At 55.9% G+C, this 19,767-nt stretch overlaps 1 protein-coding gene across 1 annotated transcript in view; it reads left to right on the forward strand.

The window, feature by feature from the left end:
• Positions 1–1,299: 1,299 nt before the first annotated feature.
• The window catches only part of OTOF (otoferlin), a 154,598-nt gene continuing 136,130 nt past the window's right edge, over positions 1,300–19,767 (forward strand). The window contains exons 1-2 of the mRNA XM_059728060.1: positions 1,300–1,401; positions 7,315–7,373. Of these exons, the coding sequence (XP_059584043.1) occupies positions 1,323–1,401; positions 7,315–7,373 (138 nt within the window). The 5' untranslated portion in view covers positions 1,300–1,322. The remainder of the gene's footprint in view (positions 1,402–7,314; positions 7,374–19,767) is intronic.

The raw sequence follows: 19,767 nt of genomic DNA on the forward strand, positions 1-19,767 counted from the left end.
TTCTGCAGGATCTCTGTGCTAGCACGGCTAGGACACGGCGGTGCTGCAAGGGAAGGTGGAGGAGACCTCAGTGGCACCATTGCATGGGGGCAGACGGTGGGGCGACGGCTCCGTTTAGGACAAAGCATGGATGAACTATTAAAGAAGTGGGGAGGGGGGACTTCTCTCTGGGAAATGCAACCCACGGGTATCCCAGTTCACACTGCTGATGTGATAGGGACACGAAGTGACAGTCCTGTGCCAGGATGGGGGGTATGTTTGTAGCTCAACCCACAGGACAGGAAAACATCAGGCCAAGAGAGAGACATCTGGCAGAGATGCACCGGCGCTCACGCTCTTCCCCGGCGGATAAGGGGTTGTGAAGAACCTGAGGCTGAGAAAGGGGAGGCGGGAAGAGATGCTGCAACTGGAACAAAAAGCCTGTCTGGTACCGAGATGGATAGGTTTATTCCACCGGTGTGAGACGTGGCAGCCCCGGGGCCTGAAAAACCACCCCAAGCTCATGGCTACCAGACCCAGAGGTGCAACGAGGCGGGTTCAGCTCCACCTTCCCTGCCCTACTGATTGCCCCTTGCAGAGGCTTTATTGCCCGTTCTCCATTTTTGGATTTGAAATGCCCCTTCGGGGTCACAGATTCGTGCAGGTCACAAGTTTATGGGTGGAAGGGACCTCATGAGACCTTCGGGCAATGCAAACGTGGGCATAGCAGGGCATCCGCACGCCCGCCTGGCTCTCCTGGGCGGCAGCTCCGTGAAGCCCCGAGGTTTAGCACCCTCTCAGCACCCCGGGACCCCGCGTTTGGGGCGAGGAGAGACCCGCTCAGGGAGCGGAGCATTTGTGGAGCAGTCCAGCGCTGGGAGGAGACGCTCGGGGTGCGGATGGACGGTCCTTTCTCCACGGAAAGAAGCGAGGGGGATGCAATGCAACCCTGCCCCGCACCTTGCCGCGCCTGGAGGTCCCCAGGCTGGTCGGGTGCGGGGCAAAGCCCCCGTGCCTCAGTTTCCCTGCACGCAAGGCACCCTCTCGCTGCTGAAGGCTGGGAGGGGAAGCCTCAGCACTGCAATCCCCCCCTGCAGAGGCTGCCCGGGGGGTGGGAAGGGCCGGGGGAGGCGGGGGCAGCTTGCCCTTGCCCTCCCCGCGCCGGGAGGCTGCAGGGAGCCGAGCTCCTGAATAATTCACGGGCGCTTCCCCGGCGCTGGAGGAGGAGATTGCGATGGCAAAGCAGCGGCAGCCCGCGGCGGGGCGGGCGCGGGGAGCGCGGAGCCGCAGCCGGCCCCGATCCCGATCCCGATCCCGATCCCGCTCCGGATCCCGGCCCGGCCATGGCGCTGCTGCTGCACCTGCGGGCCGTCACGGAGCTGCGGGGCCGGGGCGACCGCATCGCCAAAGCGGCCTTCAGAGGTAGGGGCTGCGGGGGCTTCCTCGGTTTGCCGCACCCGCGAAATGGGCGCAGCCCGGGGGGCGCAGCGCTGCGGTGTCCTGCAACGGGGATGCAGCGGCTTTGGGTGAAAAGGGTGCAAGCAGGGGCAAAGGGTCTGTGGGCTTCGGGAGCTGCCTCGGTTTTCCCCACCTGTGAAATGGATGCAGGTAAGGTTTGGGGGCTTCGGGGCACTCCCTGGTTTCCCCGTAGGGGAGTGGGTGCAGGCAGGGGGAAGGGGCAAAGGGCTTTGTGGGGTGCCTCGGTTCCCCCCCCCCTTGTCAAAGGGGTGCAGGCAGGGGCAAAGGTTGCATGGGCTTCAGGGAGCACCTCAGTTTCCCCACCGGTGGAAGGGGTGCAGGCAGGGGCAAAGGGTCGAAGGGCTTCGTGGAGCACTTCAGTTTTCCTCACCTGTGAAAGGGGTGCAGGCAGAGGCAATGGGTTTACAGACTTCACGGGGCACCTCCGTTTTCCCCACCTGTGAAAGGGGTGCATGCAGGGGCAATGGGTTTACAGACTTCACGGGGCACCTCCGTTTTCCCCACCTGTGAAAGGGGTGCATGCAGGGGCAATGGGTTTACAGACTTCACGGGGCACCTCTGTTTTCCCCACCTGTGAAAGGGGTGCATGCAGGGGCAATGGGTTTACAGACTTCACGGGGCACCTCTGTTTTCCCCACCTGTGAAAGGGGTGCATGCAGGGGCAATGGGTTTACAGACTTCACGGGGCACCTCCGTTTTCCCCACCTGTGAAATGGAGGCAGGCGGAGCAATGGGTTTACAGACTTAACGGGGCACCTCGGTTTTCCACACCTGTGAAATGGAGGCAGGCAGGGTCAAAGGATCTGTGGGCTTCAGGGGCTGCCTTGGGTTTTCGTCACCTGTGAAATGGGTGCAGGCAGGGGCAACGGGTTAATGGGTTTCATGGAGTGCCTTGATTTCCCCACCTGTGAAAGGGGTGCATGCAGAGGCAATGGTTTTACAAATTTCACAGGGCGTCTCAGTTTTCCCTACCTGTGAAATGGAGGCAGGCAGGGGCAATGGGTTTATGGACTTCACGGGGCACCGCGGTTTTCCCCACCTGTGAAATGGACACAGACAGGGTCAAAGGATCTATGGGCTTCAGGGGCTGCCTCAGGTTTTCCCCACCTGTGAAATGGGTGCAGCTAGGGGCCAAGGGTCTCAGGGCAAGGGGCATCCGACTTTGGAGCAGAGCAAGGGGGGTCAGCACTGGGGTAGGGGCCGGGCTGGATGGCCTGGGGCCCCCTGTGGTCCTGTGTGCTGCGACTCTGTGGGAAATTTTATCTGGGGAAAATCAAGCCCATCCCTGTGGGATCTTCACGACGCACGCCTAAATGACGGGACCCCACGCGGTGGGGAAAGCCAGGGTTGAGTCAGCCCCAGCAGGACGTGAATTAGGAGCTTTCAGCCTCATTAGACTCCAAGCACCCCTCGTTAGACTCTGCGGACCCCGGAGCGCTAGACTTGCTGCCGTAAAGTTGTAATCCTGTGTCACAACCGGCCGGTTCTCCGATCACAACGTGCTGCTAGCAGCCTAGCTGGTACCAGTGCAAATGCCAGGTGCGGTTGCATACAGATGTGTCCCAGCAATTGGATCACGGGCCTGGGAGTCAGGAATCGGGATCACGAGGTCCCCTTTCTGTCCTCTCCCAGCGGTGTGTAGACAGGACACGCGTGTCCTGGACCAAGTCGCTTGGGACAACGCATCCGCAGGAGACCTGGGGCTCTGCCTGGCTTTGTCCACACACAACTGGATCCGCTGAGACCTCGGCAGCGTCACCGAAGTGGTGCGACCTCATCTCACCAGGGCAGATGCAATTAAAAAATGTGCTTTTAGCAGCATAATGCTCCTTTGGGGAAAGGGATTTTCTGTCCAAATATAAATCACCTGTGCTGCCTGACTACGCCAGTGATACACCTGCACCTCGGTGGGATTTTATCCCGGGACCAGAGCAGTGGGGAGTAAAGGAGTACATTAATATAGGCTAACGCACATTTTCCTAGTACCTCGCAATGGAGGCAGTAGATTTAATGCGCATTAACTGAAGTGCCTTAATGCACGTGTAGACGCACCTGTGGTTTTTTGTGAGCCTTTAATGTGCATTAAGATAGGGTAATGCACATTAAAGTGCACGTGTAGACGCACCCTGTGGGGCTGGTTGAACTCATGTGTCTTTGGGCCTGTTTCGGCAACTACATTTCACTCGCCCTCTTGGTACCCGAGCACCCCGGGAGTTACTGGTAGCCCGTAGTAACCTTCAGGAATGCAGACATGCTCCTCTGATCTCCGTCCTGTGGCTACCTGTGCATGGATGCAGGTGATCACGTGCTACACGAGTGGCCTCATGGTCAGAGGTTTTTTGTGTGTGCACCCAGTCCTCCGGAGACCCCTGACTGCGCTGACACCTCAAAGCCTCTGAACGCCTGTGGCTGTAGGCAGAAATCTGGGTCAAAGCCCCCTCTCGGTTGCAGTAAAGGGGACTCTCCCAGCTGCAGCCTCACGCCCACGTTGCTCCATCAGGGGTGACGTGACCATGTAGCACTTGAGGACCGTGGGATGTCGTGACATAGTTGGGGTGACAGGTTTCTGTCCTCTCCTTTACTATTGTGAGGCTTGGATGGCAGCTTGTAGCTCCCGGAGAAGGGCTGCCTGCCTGTCCGTTCTGGATCCCAATATAAGGCACATCCGCGGCCCGGATGCATGGAAGTGACTTAGTCTGGAGCAGAAAAGAGAAGACCGAGGGGGGATTTGATAGCAGCCTTCACTTCCTCTCCCAGACACCCCTCTCTGATCAGTGTTTGACCCCAAGTGCTAGAAACGTGACCCCGTCCACGGACGTACAAGCCCTCTGCAGCATCTCCCACCGATAAACGAGCCGATTGCTGCTGGAAGGAAGGGCGCTGCGGGCCCGCCTGCTCAGCTCCTCCGAGATGTTTTGCAAAAGACGATCCTTTCTCCGTGTCCTCCAGCACTCTCCGTGCTCACTGTTTGCCTTCTTCCGCTTCTCCCCCCAGGGACTTGCGGTGACGCGTGTCTGTAGACCCACAAAAATCAAAGCTGCTGGATGTTGGGGGAATCTGGCCTGCAATAACTGCGTAGAGATGGAGAGAGATATATATATATATATATCTCCTTCCTGGCTGTCATCGTCACTGGTATAAGTAATGCCTGATTTTGCCTCCTGGCTGATAAGGGGCTGCCTTCTGCTTGGGTAAACTGCAGCTGGGTAATGGCATGTTTGGAAATGCCGAACGACAGATCAAATCAGAGAGAGAAAATGCTCTGAGACCCACGTTCATAGCAGATTATTGCTTCAGCTCCACGTGCGTCTCTGCACGAGGCAGCGGCAGCCTTGCTACCCGCTTGGCTCTTGGGTAAATACCCCTTTGGAGGGTACAAAGACCCAGGCTTCACGTCCACAGGGTGCAATTAGCCCGGGGAAATCACAGCCACAAGATATAGTTGCAGAAAAGAGCGGGGCAAGAGTCGGAAGGGGGTATTTCTATGGGGAGGGACATCTCTGCAGGGTGTTAAGGTCTCGAGGAAGCAAAGGACCCTGTCCTCGGGAGCGGGGACACGTGCTGTCTGAACACTGGCGGCCCTGCTTTACCTGTGGCAGGTTCGGGTGTGAAGTCTGTGCGTGTCCGAGCTGACGGTCGTCTGATGTAGCGTTTATTAGATGATGGTTGTCTGGGCTGGTTTGCACAGGGCTGCTCCTGCTTCAAGCAGGGGTTGCGCTGGATGTGACCCTTGCAGCCCAGCGTCTCTCGGATTTGATTTTTGGGATATCTCTAACCTAGGGGTGGGTAGGAGGGGACTTTTCAGGCTGCTGTTAGGATGAGACGGATATTTCTCTGCTTCTCAATGTGGGCTGAATCTGCTGATTGCTTTTGACCATAAACTGAGCTTTCCTTTTCCTCCCAAGAATCAAGGAAGTGACATTTCAGCCTGTTCAGAGCTCAACGCTCTGATTCGGCTTTGGGAGAGGGTTTTGTAGGTCAGCCAAATGATTGTTTTTAGACGGGTAAAAACTAATGAGTTGTTGGCTTCAGTTAGGGGGGAAAAAATCACTTTTTTCCCCATTTTGTTTGTGTTTAGTTTATCTGTTGTGCAAAAAACTGGCATATGCAGATCCCGAGCTGGTCCAGCCTTGATTACCGGGGGGGTTTCTCTGAAGCGTGGGGCACTGTCCTCCTCTGGAAGCAGGTCTCTCTGGCCCCTTGGTCTTATCCATCTCTGTCCGTCCCTGTCTCCTCCTGTCCGGCACTGTGCTTTTATTGCTGGAAGGGGAAGCCATGAGAAATGAGGCTTGTGTTTGCAAAGGAGGGAAAAACCTGCCCAGGGCAATGCTTTTGGAGGGAGGCCTGAATTCCCGGCCCTTGGGTGTGCAATGCACGTAGGCGAGTGTTGTGTCTCTGGAGGGGTGCCTGGTTTGTACACGTAGCCACGATTCGGTGTCAGCGTGCTTGGGCATGGCGCGTGCATCGTCCCCTCCTGAGCCCAGCCCTGGTCCCGTTCCCCACTGGAGGTCTGCAGCCCTTAGGAAGTGAGCACTGCTTTTTGCACCCAGACTTGGTACCAGGAATACCCTAGGGCTCTGCGGAAGATTTGCCTTCCAAGTAGAAAGCCCGGGGGGCACGGGACCTCAGCCTGCTGGCTAAAGCAGAGGCGTCTGCTCCTGATATCTCAGCCCAGCAGAGAGGATGCCGTTCTGTGCAACCGGCTTTGTCAGGCACCATCTCATTGCTTCCTTCCCTCTGTCTGCATCCACCGTGTCTCTCTTATTCCTCTTTTGCAACCATTCAGGCAGGCTTTGTCCAGTGCCTTGTGACTGAGGTGGGATAGGGCACCTCCAGACAGTCGCAGCATCGCTCCTAGCAGGGGCTGTGGGTTCGGTGGCAGGGTGGGGAAGGCATTTCCCCGGGGCATGGATTGCACACCCTGCACTGCACCGATGTGAAAGGTCGGTGCGTGGGCACATCTGCCAAAGGCATCTCGTCATGTGGCATGGGAAGCCACGCACAGCTGGAAGACTTAATCCTGGCCTGCTTTAGCTATGCTAAACCCCATGGATTGCCAGACTTGAGAGGAGCAGGGGACCCAGCCTGCTTTCTCTGGCATCATAGCATGCCTTGGCAATTCCACTTTAGGAGCCCAGATGCCCCTTGTCATCTCTCTGGGCTCTGATGATCTCCACGTTGTGAACGCTTGCTTTGAGCCACCCCCAGAGGTGGCTGCATTTGGGGCTGGTTTCCACCCCAGAGGTGGCTGCATTTTGTTGGAGCCAGTCCTCGAATACAATTCCCTGTAGCTTGCAGTGCTGCAGAGGGGTTGGACTCGATGTGACAACCTTACGCTTTTAGGGTGTGTAATCTGCATGTGTGACTCCCTTGCCCTTCCTGGCCCCTGGGTGCTCAATGCTTTCAGGCCAGAATCAGCATCCTTCACTTCCAAACTCAGTTCAGCTCGGTGATGCTGAGGTCCCGTGAAAGTTGAGTGACTGCTGAATGGCTGTGTAATAAATCCCCTGCAAATTCACCCGCTGGATTAATTCAGATTAGTTTCCTTGAGTGCTCCTGTGTAGACAGGCCGTCTGTACAGTAGCACGCTCATGCCAGACCCTTGCTGGGAACACACCCGCATGCATGCACACCCATTGCACACTTGTTCATACACCGTATCCACGCATGCTTGCACAGCCCCTCTGTGGTCAGAGCACCAACATTGGCTCATAACTGTTTGCATCCAACTCTGGTCTCCTGCAACGGTGCTTTGGGGTTCAGGACAGCTCCTGCCATCCTCCCCACCCTGCTAACATTTCTTTCCTTGCGTGGAAAGTAACACATCTCTTTTCCTCTCCTCTTTGCTTTGCCCAGGCCTCTCCTTCTACACCCGCGTGATCGAGAACTGCGAGGATGAAGCCAAGTTTGACGAGGTAAGAGTGGTTTGCTTTTAAATCCTTCCCTTTGTTACTTAACTATATTTTTGTCTACTTCCAACATACAAAAAAAAAGGTGTTAATCTCTGTAGCTGTAGCCAGGATATTAAGTTACACCTACGCAGAGAGGCAGAGCTATTCTTGCTGGTCCCCAGTCAGGTCCGATCACATGGGATCTATTAGCTTCATCCCAGGAGTGTAAGTGGGTTTTGCTGGGGGGATAATTAGTGCTGGGGGCAGAAAGGTACAGCAGAGAGACAGAGAAAAAACAGCTATAAATGAAGAATTTAAACCAGGGTTGATTTATTTGGAGGTGGCCAGCTCTCCCTGTGCTCAGCATGACCCTGAGGTTGGATTTCAGGACAGTGGCTGTGATATAATCTGCTGACTCCTGGTTCTGGCTTAGATTTACCCATGCATTGCCAACAGACACGGGAGCCTGAGGCCTTCAAATTAGCATCTGTGTATCTCATTAAGATGAGGTCGGTGCCCTAAAGGCACCGGGCGCTGCACTAACACACGGGCACGGCTCCACGTCCCCCCGAGGGGCTCATCTGGGCTCTGCTTGCCATCACGAGCAAGGGGTGCAAGGTCCCAGGGGTTTTAGTGCTGCAGAGGGAGGAGAGTAAAGCGAGGGGACAAGAAGCAGGCGGGTGAGACCGTCAGGGTTTGAGCAAGGACACTCTGGGATTGCCTTGATGGGCACATGCCCTTCCCGCTGCCCCCGAGGCCATGCACGTGGGATTGCAAAGTTGGATCAACCCTATTCATTGCCTTGCTTGGGGTCCTGCCGCTGACATCCTCCAGGGAGAGGTTCCCCAAGAAGCCCTTTAGGGATGGCGTATATTCTCGCTCCCCGTGGAAACATCCCATCTGGTGGAGAAGTCAGCCCCGGCGGTGTCTCGGGGCGGCGAGTCCCACGGGTTATCCGGCGGTTCACGGGACAAGTGAAAGGCATTACATCAGGGTTTCTATATCCACTTCTCGCCACTTGGGGCTACTTTATTCTCTCCCCCTCTGCTCACTTGGCATCCCAATATGAAACCAGGCAGCTCGACTTTGGTTTCAAGTCTTCAGCGAGGATCAGCATCTGGGCTCGCAGTGTCTGGCCGGATCGATGCTGGGGTATTCGGGGAATGCTTCACGGCAGCAGCCAGATATTTATGTTCTTGCGCTGAAATGTCAGGAGGGATGTTTCCATCGATACCGGATTTTTGCAATCCCTTCCAGCCCCAGTGTTTTCCTCCCTCAGACCGTTAGCTCGGGAGCTGCTTTTCTTTCTGCAATTAAAGTTTCTCGGCGCAAATTCCCCAATGCCCAGCCTACTCCCGGCACTGCCCATCTTGCTGCCATCGCCGGCGTAAATGTAAATGCCTTTCTCTTTGGGAGATAACGATTGACCTTCAACTCTCATCTCCGGGGTTGGAAAGCACGCTGCCGAGCGATTGCATTTCTAGGAGGTGGTGGGTGTGTGTGCAAGGCCCTTTGCTCCTTAAGCTGTTGTCACCGGGATGTTTCTGAGCGTGAGACAATGCATCCACGCGCAGGCGGGGAAGAGGCGCGGCACGCTGGAAATGTGTGTTCACAAGAGAACAGGTGTTCCCTTTGCTTTGCATCGCACGCAGGGGATAAACCCTCCGCGTGGGCTGGGGCACGTGGAGCCGAAGGGGAAGAGAGCAGCGCGGGGGAGATACATCTTTGAACTCTTTTGTCCTCCTCGAGCTCACCCCTCCATCACGAACAGCCCTGGGTTTAAGTCAGATGCCGCGTGTGAAAGCGGCTCTCTGACTAGTTAAAGGATCCTTACAGCTAAGAGAGGGATCCTGGGGCTGCGGTGTCGAGGGTCTAGCTTAGCATGGGATTTCTATGGTTTTAATCCCGGCTCTGGGTCAGATCTTACCAAGGCTGGACGAATCCTTTAGTGAGCCCCTACTTAAAACTGTATATTTATATTCCTTTTCCTCACTCAATAATGATCAAATGTACAATACGCACAACTGTGCCTCTTCTTCACTTAGGGCCCTAGGCATGTGCCTAGTTTGTCTCTGCGTTAATCCGGGTCTGCATCCGACCCCACGTTTTAGGCATCTAAGATGGACGCAGGCATCTAAGTGCAGTCTTGTTCCACCCTGCCCAAGTCCCTGAAATCACATAATCCTAGAAAACGAGGGTTGAAGGGACGTCAGGAGGTCACGTCTAGTCCAGCCCCTGCTCCAAACAGGACCAGCCCAACTACACAATCCCAGCCAAGGCTTTGTCTACCCGGGTCTGCAACACCTCCAAGGATGGAGACTGCACCACCTCCCTGGGGAACCTCCCCCAGTGCTTCACCACCCTCCTAGTGAGAACATTTTTCCTAATATGCAACCTCAACTTCCCTTGCTGCAGCTTGAGCCCATTGCTCCTTGTCATGTCACCTGCCCCCACTGAGAGCAGTCCAGCTCCATCCTCTTTGCAGCCCCCTTGCTAATGCATCAGATGGATGATTCCCTCTCCCACTTGCTGCTCTGTGTGCCTTAGCCTTAGGGCTGAGGTGGTGGCATGTCAAAGGTTAGATAAGTTAGTGGATTTCCAGGGACTGGGGCTGGTGATAATGGGGTTGCATTTAAGCAGCTAAGTCCACTTGAGTGCAGATAAATTGTTCACCATACTGGTGAACAAGCTAAGAGGCTGTGATGTGGATGACTACACAGTCCGGTGGGTGGCGCATGGGCTAGAGGGTCGCACCCAAAGAGTCGTGGTGGATGGGTCTGTCTCGACCTGGAAGGGTGTGGGCAGTGGGGTCCCGCAGGGCTCGGTCCTTGGACCGATACTCTTTAATGTCTTCATCAGTGACTTGGACAAGAGAGTGAAGTGTACTCTGTCCAAGTTTGCAGATGACACAAAGCTATGGGGAGAAGTGGACACGCCGGAGGGCAGGGAACAGCTGCAGGCAGACCTGGACAGGTTGGACACGTGGGCAGAAAACAACAGGATGCAGTTCAACAAGGAGAAATGCAAAGTGCTGCACCTAGGGAGGAAAAATGTCCAGCACACCTACAGCCTAGGGAATGACCTGCTGGGTGGCACGGAAGTGGAAAGGGATGTTGGAGTCCTAGTAGACTCCAAGATGAACATGAGCTGGCAGTGTGACGAAGCCATCAGAAAAGCCAATGGCACTTTATCGTGCATCAGCAGATGCATGACGAATAGGTCCAGGGAGGTGATACTTCCCCTCTATCGGGCGCTGGTCAGACCGCAGTTGGAGTACTGCGTGCAATTCTGGGCGCCACACTTCAAGAGGGATGTGGGTAACCTGGAGAGGGTCCAGAGAAGGGCCGCTCGTATGGTTAAGGGCCTGCAGACCAAGCCCTACGAGGAGAGACTAGCGAAACTGGACCTTTTCAGCCTCGGCAAGAAAAGGGTGAGAGGCGACCTTGTGGCTGCCTATAAGTTCATCACGGGGGCACAGAAGGGAATTGGTGAGGATTTATTCACCAAGGTGCCCCCGGGGGTTACAAGAAACAATGGCCACAAGCTAGCAGAGAGCAGATTCAGACTGGACATTAGGAAGAGCTTCTTCACAGTTCGAGTGGCCAAGGTCTGGAACGGGCTCCCAAGGGAGGTGGTGCTCTCCCCTGCCCTGGGGGTCTTCAAGAGGAGGTTAGACGAGTATCTAGCTGGGGTCATCTAGACCCAGCACTCTTTCCTGCTTATGCAGGGGGTTGGACTCGATGATCTATTGAGGTCCCTTCCGACCCTAACATCTAACATCTATGAATCTATAAATGTGGTGTATGATGTGGCTGTTTTAGTCCTTCTGTGCCTCAGTTTCCATCAGCTGGAGAGAATAATGCTCCCCTTTTCTGCGTAGGCTGGTGGCATGCATGGGGCACATGGCTGTGCAGCAGTGAGCGATGCTCTGGCAGGGTACAGAGATGGACCCGAGCTAGCTGAGACCTGCGTACCAGGAGGAGCATGGACTTTGGGGCAGGCTCGTGGCTCACAGGAGTTTCCCAGGCTCAGTGCAGGGGGCCAGATCATTGCAAGCTCATGGCTTTAACCTCTATGCCTCAGTAGCAGAAAAGGAGCAAAATGACTTACCCAAGGCTGCAAGGCAGGTAGGTAGCAGAAGCAGGGACAAAGCTGACCCCTTCTGGGTCTCCAGCCAGGCATCCCCTTGTCTTTGGGAGACAGCTTCCTCTGGGACAGGGACTGCTGATGTGTTTGCACTGAAGCCTGTTTAACCCCATGGGACCTCTCCTTCAGAACAGCAATGTTTCCTCCCATGCTCCCTTTTGTCGAAGATTTTCCTCTTTTTCTGGATCAGCAAGTGGAAGCCACAACTGGAAGAAAAAAAAAAATCCAAAACAATTTCTAGTAACAAACCTGCAGGTTTGGGTTCAAAGCGCCGCAGATAGATTTCTTTCTCCGATTTTTGCTTTGTTTCCAGTCTTCATCAAGAGCAAGAGTTCTGGGGGGAACGTAGGAAAGATGGAAAAATGAAGAAATCATTCTTAAAAAAATAAGTGGTCTTTTGAAACCTCTGGTTGATGAGCGCGAAGGAGAAGGGGATTCCAAGTACAGGGCACAGGGCTGGGAGCCAGGAGACTGCCTGTCTTGGGGGCTTGAGGAAGAGATCCCTGCAGGTGACCGTAGCGCAGCCCTGAGCACCAATGCAGGGAGTGTGTTGCTGGGGACTGCAGGCCCCATGTCGTCCCCTGCACCGGTGCAGGCTGGGGGTGATGGGCTGGGCAGCAGCTCTGCAGAAAAGGGCCTGGGGGGACAGGGGACAAGCAGCTGGACAGGAGCCAGCAGTGTGCCCTTGGTGCCAGGAAGGATACTGGCATCCTGGGCTGCATTGGGAGGAGCGGTGCCAGCAGATCTAGGAGAGTGTTTCTTCCCCTCTATTCTGCACTGGGGTGGCCACATCTGGAGTCCTGTGCCCAGATGTGGGCCCCCCACTGCAGAAAGGATGTGGAGACATTGGAGACAGTCCAGTGGAGGGCAATGAAAATGGTTGTGGGGCTGGGGGACAGGGCTGGTGAGGAGAGGCGGAGGGAAATGGGCTGATTGAGTCTGCAGAAGAGAAGACCGAGGGGGATTGAATAGCAGCCTTCACCTCCCTGCAGGGGGGCTGCAAAGAGGCTGGAGCTGGGCTGGTCTTAGTGGGGGCAGATGACAGGACAAGGAGCAATGGGCTCAAGCTTCAGCAAGGGAAGTTGAGGTTGGATATTAGGAAAAACTTTCTCACTAGGAGTGTGGTGAAGCACTGGGACAGGCTCCCCAGAGAGGTGGTGGACTCTCCATCCTGGGAGGTTTTTATGCCTGGCTTGACAAAACCCTGGCTGGGATGACGTAGTTGGGGCTGGTCCTGCTCGGAGCAGGGGCTGGACTAGATGTCACCTCCTGAGCTCCCTTTCCACCCTCTTCTAGGACTGCCTGTGGCACTTGCACCCCTGTACAAGCAGAGCAGACTCTACTTTCTCCCTCCTGGTAATTTTCTCGGAGGTCTCTGGCCACGCCGGAGCTGTAGGACTCCTCTCACACACCGAGCAGACGATGATAGCATATTTGGACTTTTTAAAGCATTGCGTGTTACTCATTGCATTGTTCTAATAAGTGACACGCCTCAAGGCAAGGCTTTTTTAGGGTGATCTTTTTTATTGGACCGCACTGAGCCATATAAGCCTCCAGGGCTGCAGGCCTCCGGGCTGGGAGCAGCTCCTCTATTTAAATCCAGCGGTGAGTTAATAAACAGCCCTGCCAGCCGATGCAGGGATGCAGTTCCTTCGGTGGGCTGCGTGCGTGCCAGCGGCGTCACGCCTGGGTGCCTCATTTTATCCGCCGTAATGACTGGGTTTTGTGTGCAGCAGCAGCAGGAACGGGCAGGGGGAGACGGGTCCGTCCGCCGGGTCTTTACGCTTCTCCGTCGCGATGCAGTGAGAGGGGCGAGGAGAGCGGAGGGGCACAATTTGTGCGGCACGGCAATGAATCCTGGATGCAAAGGAAACTGCAGGCAGCAGGGACGAACCAGGGCTGCAGTGAGTCTCTCCCTCCCCAGCCTGCGGTGCAGGGCAGAGGGGATATTATATAAGGTTTCTAGCACAGAAGGTTTATCTACAACCTCCGGGCTACCTAGCCAGGACCAAGACCTCCAGAGATCGTGCCGTTCCTTGTCCAGCTGGCGTTTGGGGCCCAGCTCAGCCCTCCTCCAGCTCAGGTGCAGGCTGCCCGCAAGCTGTTGCTCCAGCTCTGAGACCTCTGCCAGATGTTACGTGTATCAGGACACTAACTGGGTAACCCTGCAATACCTTTCAGACGGGCCACGTGTACAAAGTAATGATTACACCAGAAAAATGGCCGTCCAGCTATGAAAAGAGCTGCCCACTGTGAATTTAGTGCTTGGAAATGTGTAACGACTTTATAGCTGGTTTCCATCCAGCTTTCATTTGAATGTGTAGCAGGGCCCTGAGAGCATCCCCGTGGCCCTACCACAAGGGACCTGGCAGTGTTGCAGGGGGTGATGCGTGGACAAGTGTCCTTGCTTGGCAAGGGCCTTCAGAGGGGATAAAGGGCGAAGGGGACGTGGTTTAGGCCAGTCTGTCAAAAATGAGCTGGGCTAGAAGAGGGATAACATTGCAGTACTTCACCGATCAACCCTACCAGTATCCCACAGTGCTTTGCTTTCCACCCCCCCCTACATCCTCAAGGCAACCCCTCTGGGACTCCGTCCCAAATCTACTGCTCCGGGGGTGTCATGGGCTCTGCCCCTTTTAAAGCCAGGCATCCTCTGGGCCAATGCTGTGCAAATCTGGCTTCTCCGGAAGATTTTGGGCACCCGCTCGAAGAAGAGAGGACTACGTGGGAGCAGAGAGGGGGAGATGCGGTCTCTTCTGACACGTCTACAACCCATGAGAGCACTTTCCAGGCAGGGCACGAGTGCTGGAGCTCTCTGCCGATGTCTTCAATTGGGATCCATCCCTTCCAGCCCTGCTTTTCTCCCCTTACCATCACCTTGCATTGCAGTACCGTTTCTGTGGGGTAAAGACGGGGGTTGACTTATGTCAGGAGTCTATCTCAATGGATGAATGTTTCAACGCTTGCAATGGTAGATGCTTCAAAGAGAAGAGATCTGTGGAAGACCATGCTCACCAACGTCCTGTTTGGATATGGTACCTAGAAAGAGAAAGATGGGGACAGGAGGGGGTGGCGCAGTCAAGCCTTAGGGACATGGGCAGAGCAAAGGCAAGGGGCATCGGCAGGGCAGCGGCCACCACTGCACTGAATCAAAAAGGCCATCCCTAAGTGGGGAAATCTCCCCAGGGGTGCAGTGGAAACCCTTTGCTTGGGCTGTTACCCCACTAGGACGAGCGCTGCTTGCACTGGCAGAGACCCTTGCTGTGTCCTTCCCTCCTGGGCTCCTTTTAATGCCCCATCCCATGGGGTGAGGAAAGGCCAGCCTCTCCTTTCAGCCTCGCGGGGGCTGCTTTCAAACCAGCATCTGGCATCAGGGCAGCGTTCATAATTCATGAACCGGAGGAACGACTCCCCTCCGCAGAGCTGAAACAGCACGGCCTCGAGAAGAAGGAGCACGGGAAGCCGGCTGCCAGCTGCCAGGCCCCCGGCTTTGCCGCCGCGCCGTGACGCCAGCGCTCTTCCCCTGCAGGGAGGCATCCCGCCCCTTGTGCACAGCACCGTGCAGTGAGATGGGACATGGGGGCGGCGAGGGGAGGCTCGGTCTCATCTCGGAGTCTGGGACAATGAAGCGGTAGAGCTGGTTGCGTTCGGCTCCTAGCTAATAAGAAGCCAGCCGCCCCCGGCCCGCACTTATGGTGCCCTGAAAAAGTTTGCATTTTTTTTTGTGATGATGATTATTCATCACTTAACAAATGATGCAAAGCCGGAGCTCTGGGAAGAGATGCCCCTGGCTGTTCCTGTGCAGGAAGCAGGCTCCTTGGCTGCGTCCTGAAGACGATGGAGATGTGGGATTGAATGCAAGGGTGGGGATTCAGTCGTGCAGGGGTCGCGCTTTACAGGGCTCGGTTTTATGACCCGGGTCCCGTGGGAGTCTGGCAGGGTGCCACCGAAGCTGTCAGCACCAGAAAGGCAGGTTGACCTGGGTGAGGCATTGCACGGAGATGATGAAGGGCCTGGGTCCAGCGCCGGGTGCTTCTCTGCTCAACACAGGGCGGGAGCAAGCCTTCCTCCACGCCACCCAGTTTCCTATCAAGTCTTTGTGTCTCATCCTGCTGCTCACACATGCAGCACTGAGCACAGCTGGACCCAGATGTGGGCACGCTCCAGGGGCAGAGAAGCAAGGGCACTGTCTCCTGCAGCCTGGGCCCAGACCCTACCGCCGGTGCCCCAGCACCTACAATCCCACCCAGGGTAATTCTTGCAATCCAGCTCCCAGGACCCTGCTCAGAGGAGGCAGCAGAGGCCCTGGCTCCTCGTCTGTGCTGCTCAGATCAGCCAGTGAAAGAGGAGAGACCCGCAACTGCTCGTGGGGACCTGCCCTAGCTAGTGGGGAAACTGAGTCGTGGTCCAGTGCAGGGTGGGATACACCAGTGCAGCTGTGGGGATGCTGTACAGGTCGTACCCGCAGGTGGGTCCAGCATAGTGAAGGGTCAGTTCAGGTTTCCATCCTCCACCACTGTTAGCATTGGGGGGTCAAGCAGGGAAAGCCCTGTTTGGGCTGGGTTAGGACGGTGCAACCTGGGCTGGACTGCAGACAACTCTTCCGGCCGTGGGATCCTGGCACATCCCCGATACACTCAATGTTCCCAGGCTGAACAGGAGCTCCCCACCCCCACCCCCACCCCATGGTCTGGATATAGATTCAGAAAACAGTAAAAAATGAGTATTGAAGGGACCTCGGGAGGTCACATGTAGTCCAACCCCTGCTCCAAGCAGGACCAGCCCCAACTACATCATCCCAGCCAAGGCTTGGTCTACCCGGGTCTTCAAAACCTCCCTGTCCCCCCAGACCCTTTTCTGCAGAGCTGCTGCCCCCAGCCTGCACCGGTGCATGGGGCTGCTCCATAGGGTTTGCTCTCCCCACACTGCCTTGGGTTGGACTTGGAGAGCAGACACACTGAGCCTGAAGACGATGCCCAGCCCAGACCAGCACAACCCAGGCATGACTTGTTGCAGACCCGTGGCAGGGTTTGGTGGCCTGTGGTCAGCCTTGGGTGCTCGGGCTGAGGGGAGCCCCCGGCTGCAGTGAAACTCCAGGGCAAATTGCAAGGGGTGAGGATGGACAGACATCACCCGATCTTGCTTCCCATGTCTGGGTCACAGCACTGGCCTGGCCTGGCATCTCAGAGGAGCTCCAGCCCCTGCTGGGATCTGCGCTGCTGCCAGGTCTCCTTTAGCGGCAACATCAATTAAGCAGTGTAAGATTCAGCGTGGAGCACAGGGGGTCTCAGAGATGTTTTTTCTCTCCCAAGCTGAGCAGTTTGACCTCCCCTCTGCTTAGCTTAGAGAAGTTGGGCTGGAGCGGACCTCTAAACTCTTCACAAAACTATTGTCAAACACAAGGCATCACACCTGAACCTGCCGCAGGTAAAGCAGGGGCCAACATCCCTCCCATCGCTGCTGTATTTTGTACGGGGCATGACCCTGCCTGGGTCTGCAACGAGCCTGGCCGCCTCTCCAGGGTGCCGGCAGCCTGATCCCCGAGCTGGACGTGGTGCTGGCCGAGATGTGGGCATGCTGGTTTGGAGCTATTCCCTTTTTTCTTCCCCGGTGAGGTAGCGATTGGGCAGATCTGAACGGACCAGTTCTGCCTGGGCATCCTCTCCGGATCAGGCATCCTTGTGGTTGCCAGGCAACCCCAACCTTATTTTACAGCAGCTTGCTGGGAGCAGCTGGGCTGGGTTTCATGGTTCGGCTGGGAAGCTTTCTGGGGGCCTCTTCTCTACCGACCCGGGGGCAGCAAGGTGGAGAGGGCTGCGGTGCTAGCCTGTGCCAGGGGGGAAGGAGTATATGCACGCTGCACCGACTGCAGCACGGGGCTCGCTTTCCTGCGCGCTTCGCTGCTCTGGGTGCAAATGAGCCTCCTCCTGATCCACCTTGGGGAAGGTCTTGTGCGCTGCGCATCCGGCACGGCGACCCTCTGCGTCCCCGGTGGAGTCCATCGGGATCTGACTCCAGGCAGCAAGTGAGCACGCAGGCAGCACGGACTGCATTAGCAGGTAAAGGGGACTGGCCCTATGCCCCCCATGCCCGCCCCCATACCCACATGGCCCTGATGGGCCAGGTAGTGTGAGTCAGAAACACCGGCATAGACAACGAGGGCTGAAGGGACCTTGGGAGGTGACATCTAGTCCACCCCCCTGCTCCAAGCAGGACCAGCCCCAACTACATCATCCCAGCTGAGGCCTTAAACCCCCCCCAAGGATGGAGACTCCAGCACCTCTCCAGATCACTTGTTCCAGTGTTTTACTATCTTCCTAGTGAGAAAGTTTTTCCTAATCTCCAACCTCCTCTTCCCTTGCTGCAACTTGGGCATGTTGGGTAATCGCAGGACTTAGCCCCACGGTGAAGACACTTCAGTTCGGTGCTGTGAGGTTACCTGCATGTTGGCGTCGCTGGTACGTGCGTCTGTCTGCGCGCCGTGCCCAGGCCTGTTACACCAGTGACGGGTCGTGCACAGAGATGGAGTGTAGCAGGAGGTCCCTCGCTCCAGGATATCTGGTGACAAGCAGGGCCTGGCAGGGCACTCGGCATGTGTCCTTTTGCCTGTTTTCTTCCTATAAAGAAATGCCTATTTGTTGGCAGGACAAGGAGCAATGGGCTCAAGTTGCAGCAAGGGAAGTCTTGAAGCTAGGGAAGTTGCAGCAAGGGAAGCTGAGGTTGGATATTAGGAAAAAGTTTCCCATGAGGAGGGTGGTGAAGCACTGGACCAGGCTCCCCAGAGCAGTGGTGCAGTCTCCATCCTTGGAGGATTTTAAGACAAAGCCCTGGCTGGGATGATGTAGTTGGGGCTGGTCCTGCTTGGAGCAGGGGTTGGACTAGATGAGACCTCCTGAGCTCCCTGCAACCCCCATTTTTTTATGATTGTATGGTTAGTTTTACTTAGAAGTTAGTTTGTACGGGATGTTTTACACAGGGCTGATCCTGACTCAAGCAGGGGTTGGACTAGATGTGACTTCCAGAGCTTCCTTCCAGCCCTGATTTCTCTAGGATTTCTATGATTCGACAGTCAAGCTACTGGGGTAGATGGGCCTTGGGACTGGCTGAGTATGGCAATGCTTTTGTGTACCCGGGACGAGGAGGGGTCTCAATAACAAGCCTGGCCACGTGGTATACCCCCTGCACCGTGCCCCCAGCCGAGCTTCTCGGGATGCCAGACCCCAAACCAGCCTCCAAAGTGTGACAGAGGTTTCCTTGCCTTGTAACCATCTTCCTGGAGAAGTAAAATGACAGAGCAAGAGCTATTCCTACCTGCCTCTAATCACCAGCCGGCTCTTTCCACTCTCCGTCACCCCCACCCCGCACCCTGCACCCGCGCTCACCTGCGGCTCCCGAAGAGAGAGCTGCGTGCCTGCTCCGGGGGCGGGCTGCTAAAGAAAACAGCCCATTATACCTTCAAGCTGCCTCCTGCTTACCGCCTGCTGCTGCCGAGATGAAAAACCCCACGGGTCGTGGGCAAGGCGATTAAAGAGACTGTTTTCAGGGCTGGAGCTCTAGGAAATTGTCTTTATACTCCAGGTTCTTCTAATGCAAAACCATTGCATAATGCAGGGAAAGGCACATTTAGAGCTGTCCTGGTGCAATGCTGAATCTGCCTTTCTGTTGGTGGGAAATCAAAATCTAAGCCTGACAAATGTTCTGTTAAGTCGTTAGCACACCATCCTATGCAAATCCATGAGCTAAACTCTTTGTCAACCCTGACGTAGCACCAGATGTCACACCCGAACCAGGATTGCAGCTTTTAGACCGGTGCCACAGTGAGACGCTGCTCAATGCAGACCAAAGTTTGCAATTCCCAGAGGTTTCTCTGAGGGTCAGCAATGCCGTACCTGCTGGGGACATCGGCACTGCCCCCGATCCCGCCGCACCGTGCCGCAAGCATCTCACAAAGGGATGCATGACAGCGCGCTCGGTCCTAGGATGGCTTGGGGGGTGTGAGCTGAGGCCTGGGTGGGCTGTGGAGGTCCCCGGGCTCAGCCACCTTGGTTTTGAGCTGCTGGTCACCTCTCAGATGAAAGACAGGCCAGGCATCTCAGCTCCTTTATAATGAAGGTTGTGATGGAGCTGGCTGGACTGGCTGGGAGGGCAGAGCAGTTTGCAAGGAGGACGGTAGGGCCGGTCAGTCATCTAAGCATAGGATGGGGAGGCAGAGCTGGATTTCAGGCCATTGGTCTCCTGTGGGTGAAATTCCCCCCAGGCCTATTGCTGGTGA

Source organism: Alligator mississippiensis, chromosome 1, assembly GCF_030867095.1.
Source record: "Alligator mississippiensis isolate rAllMis1 chromosome 1, rAllMis1, whole genome shotgun sequence".
Lineage (NCBI taxonomy): Eukaryota > Metazoa > Chordata > Crocodylia > Alligatoridae > Alligator > Alligator mississippiensis.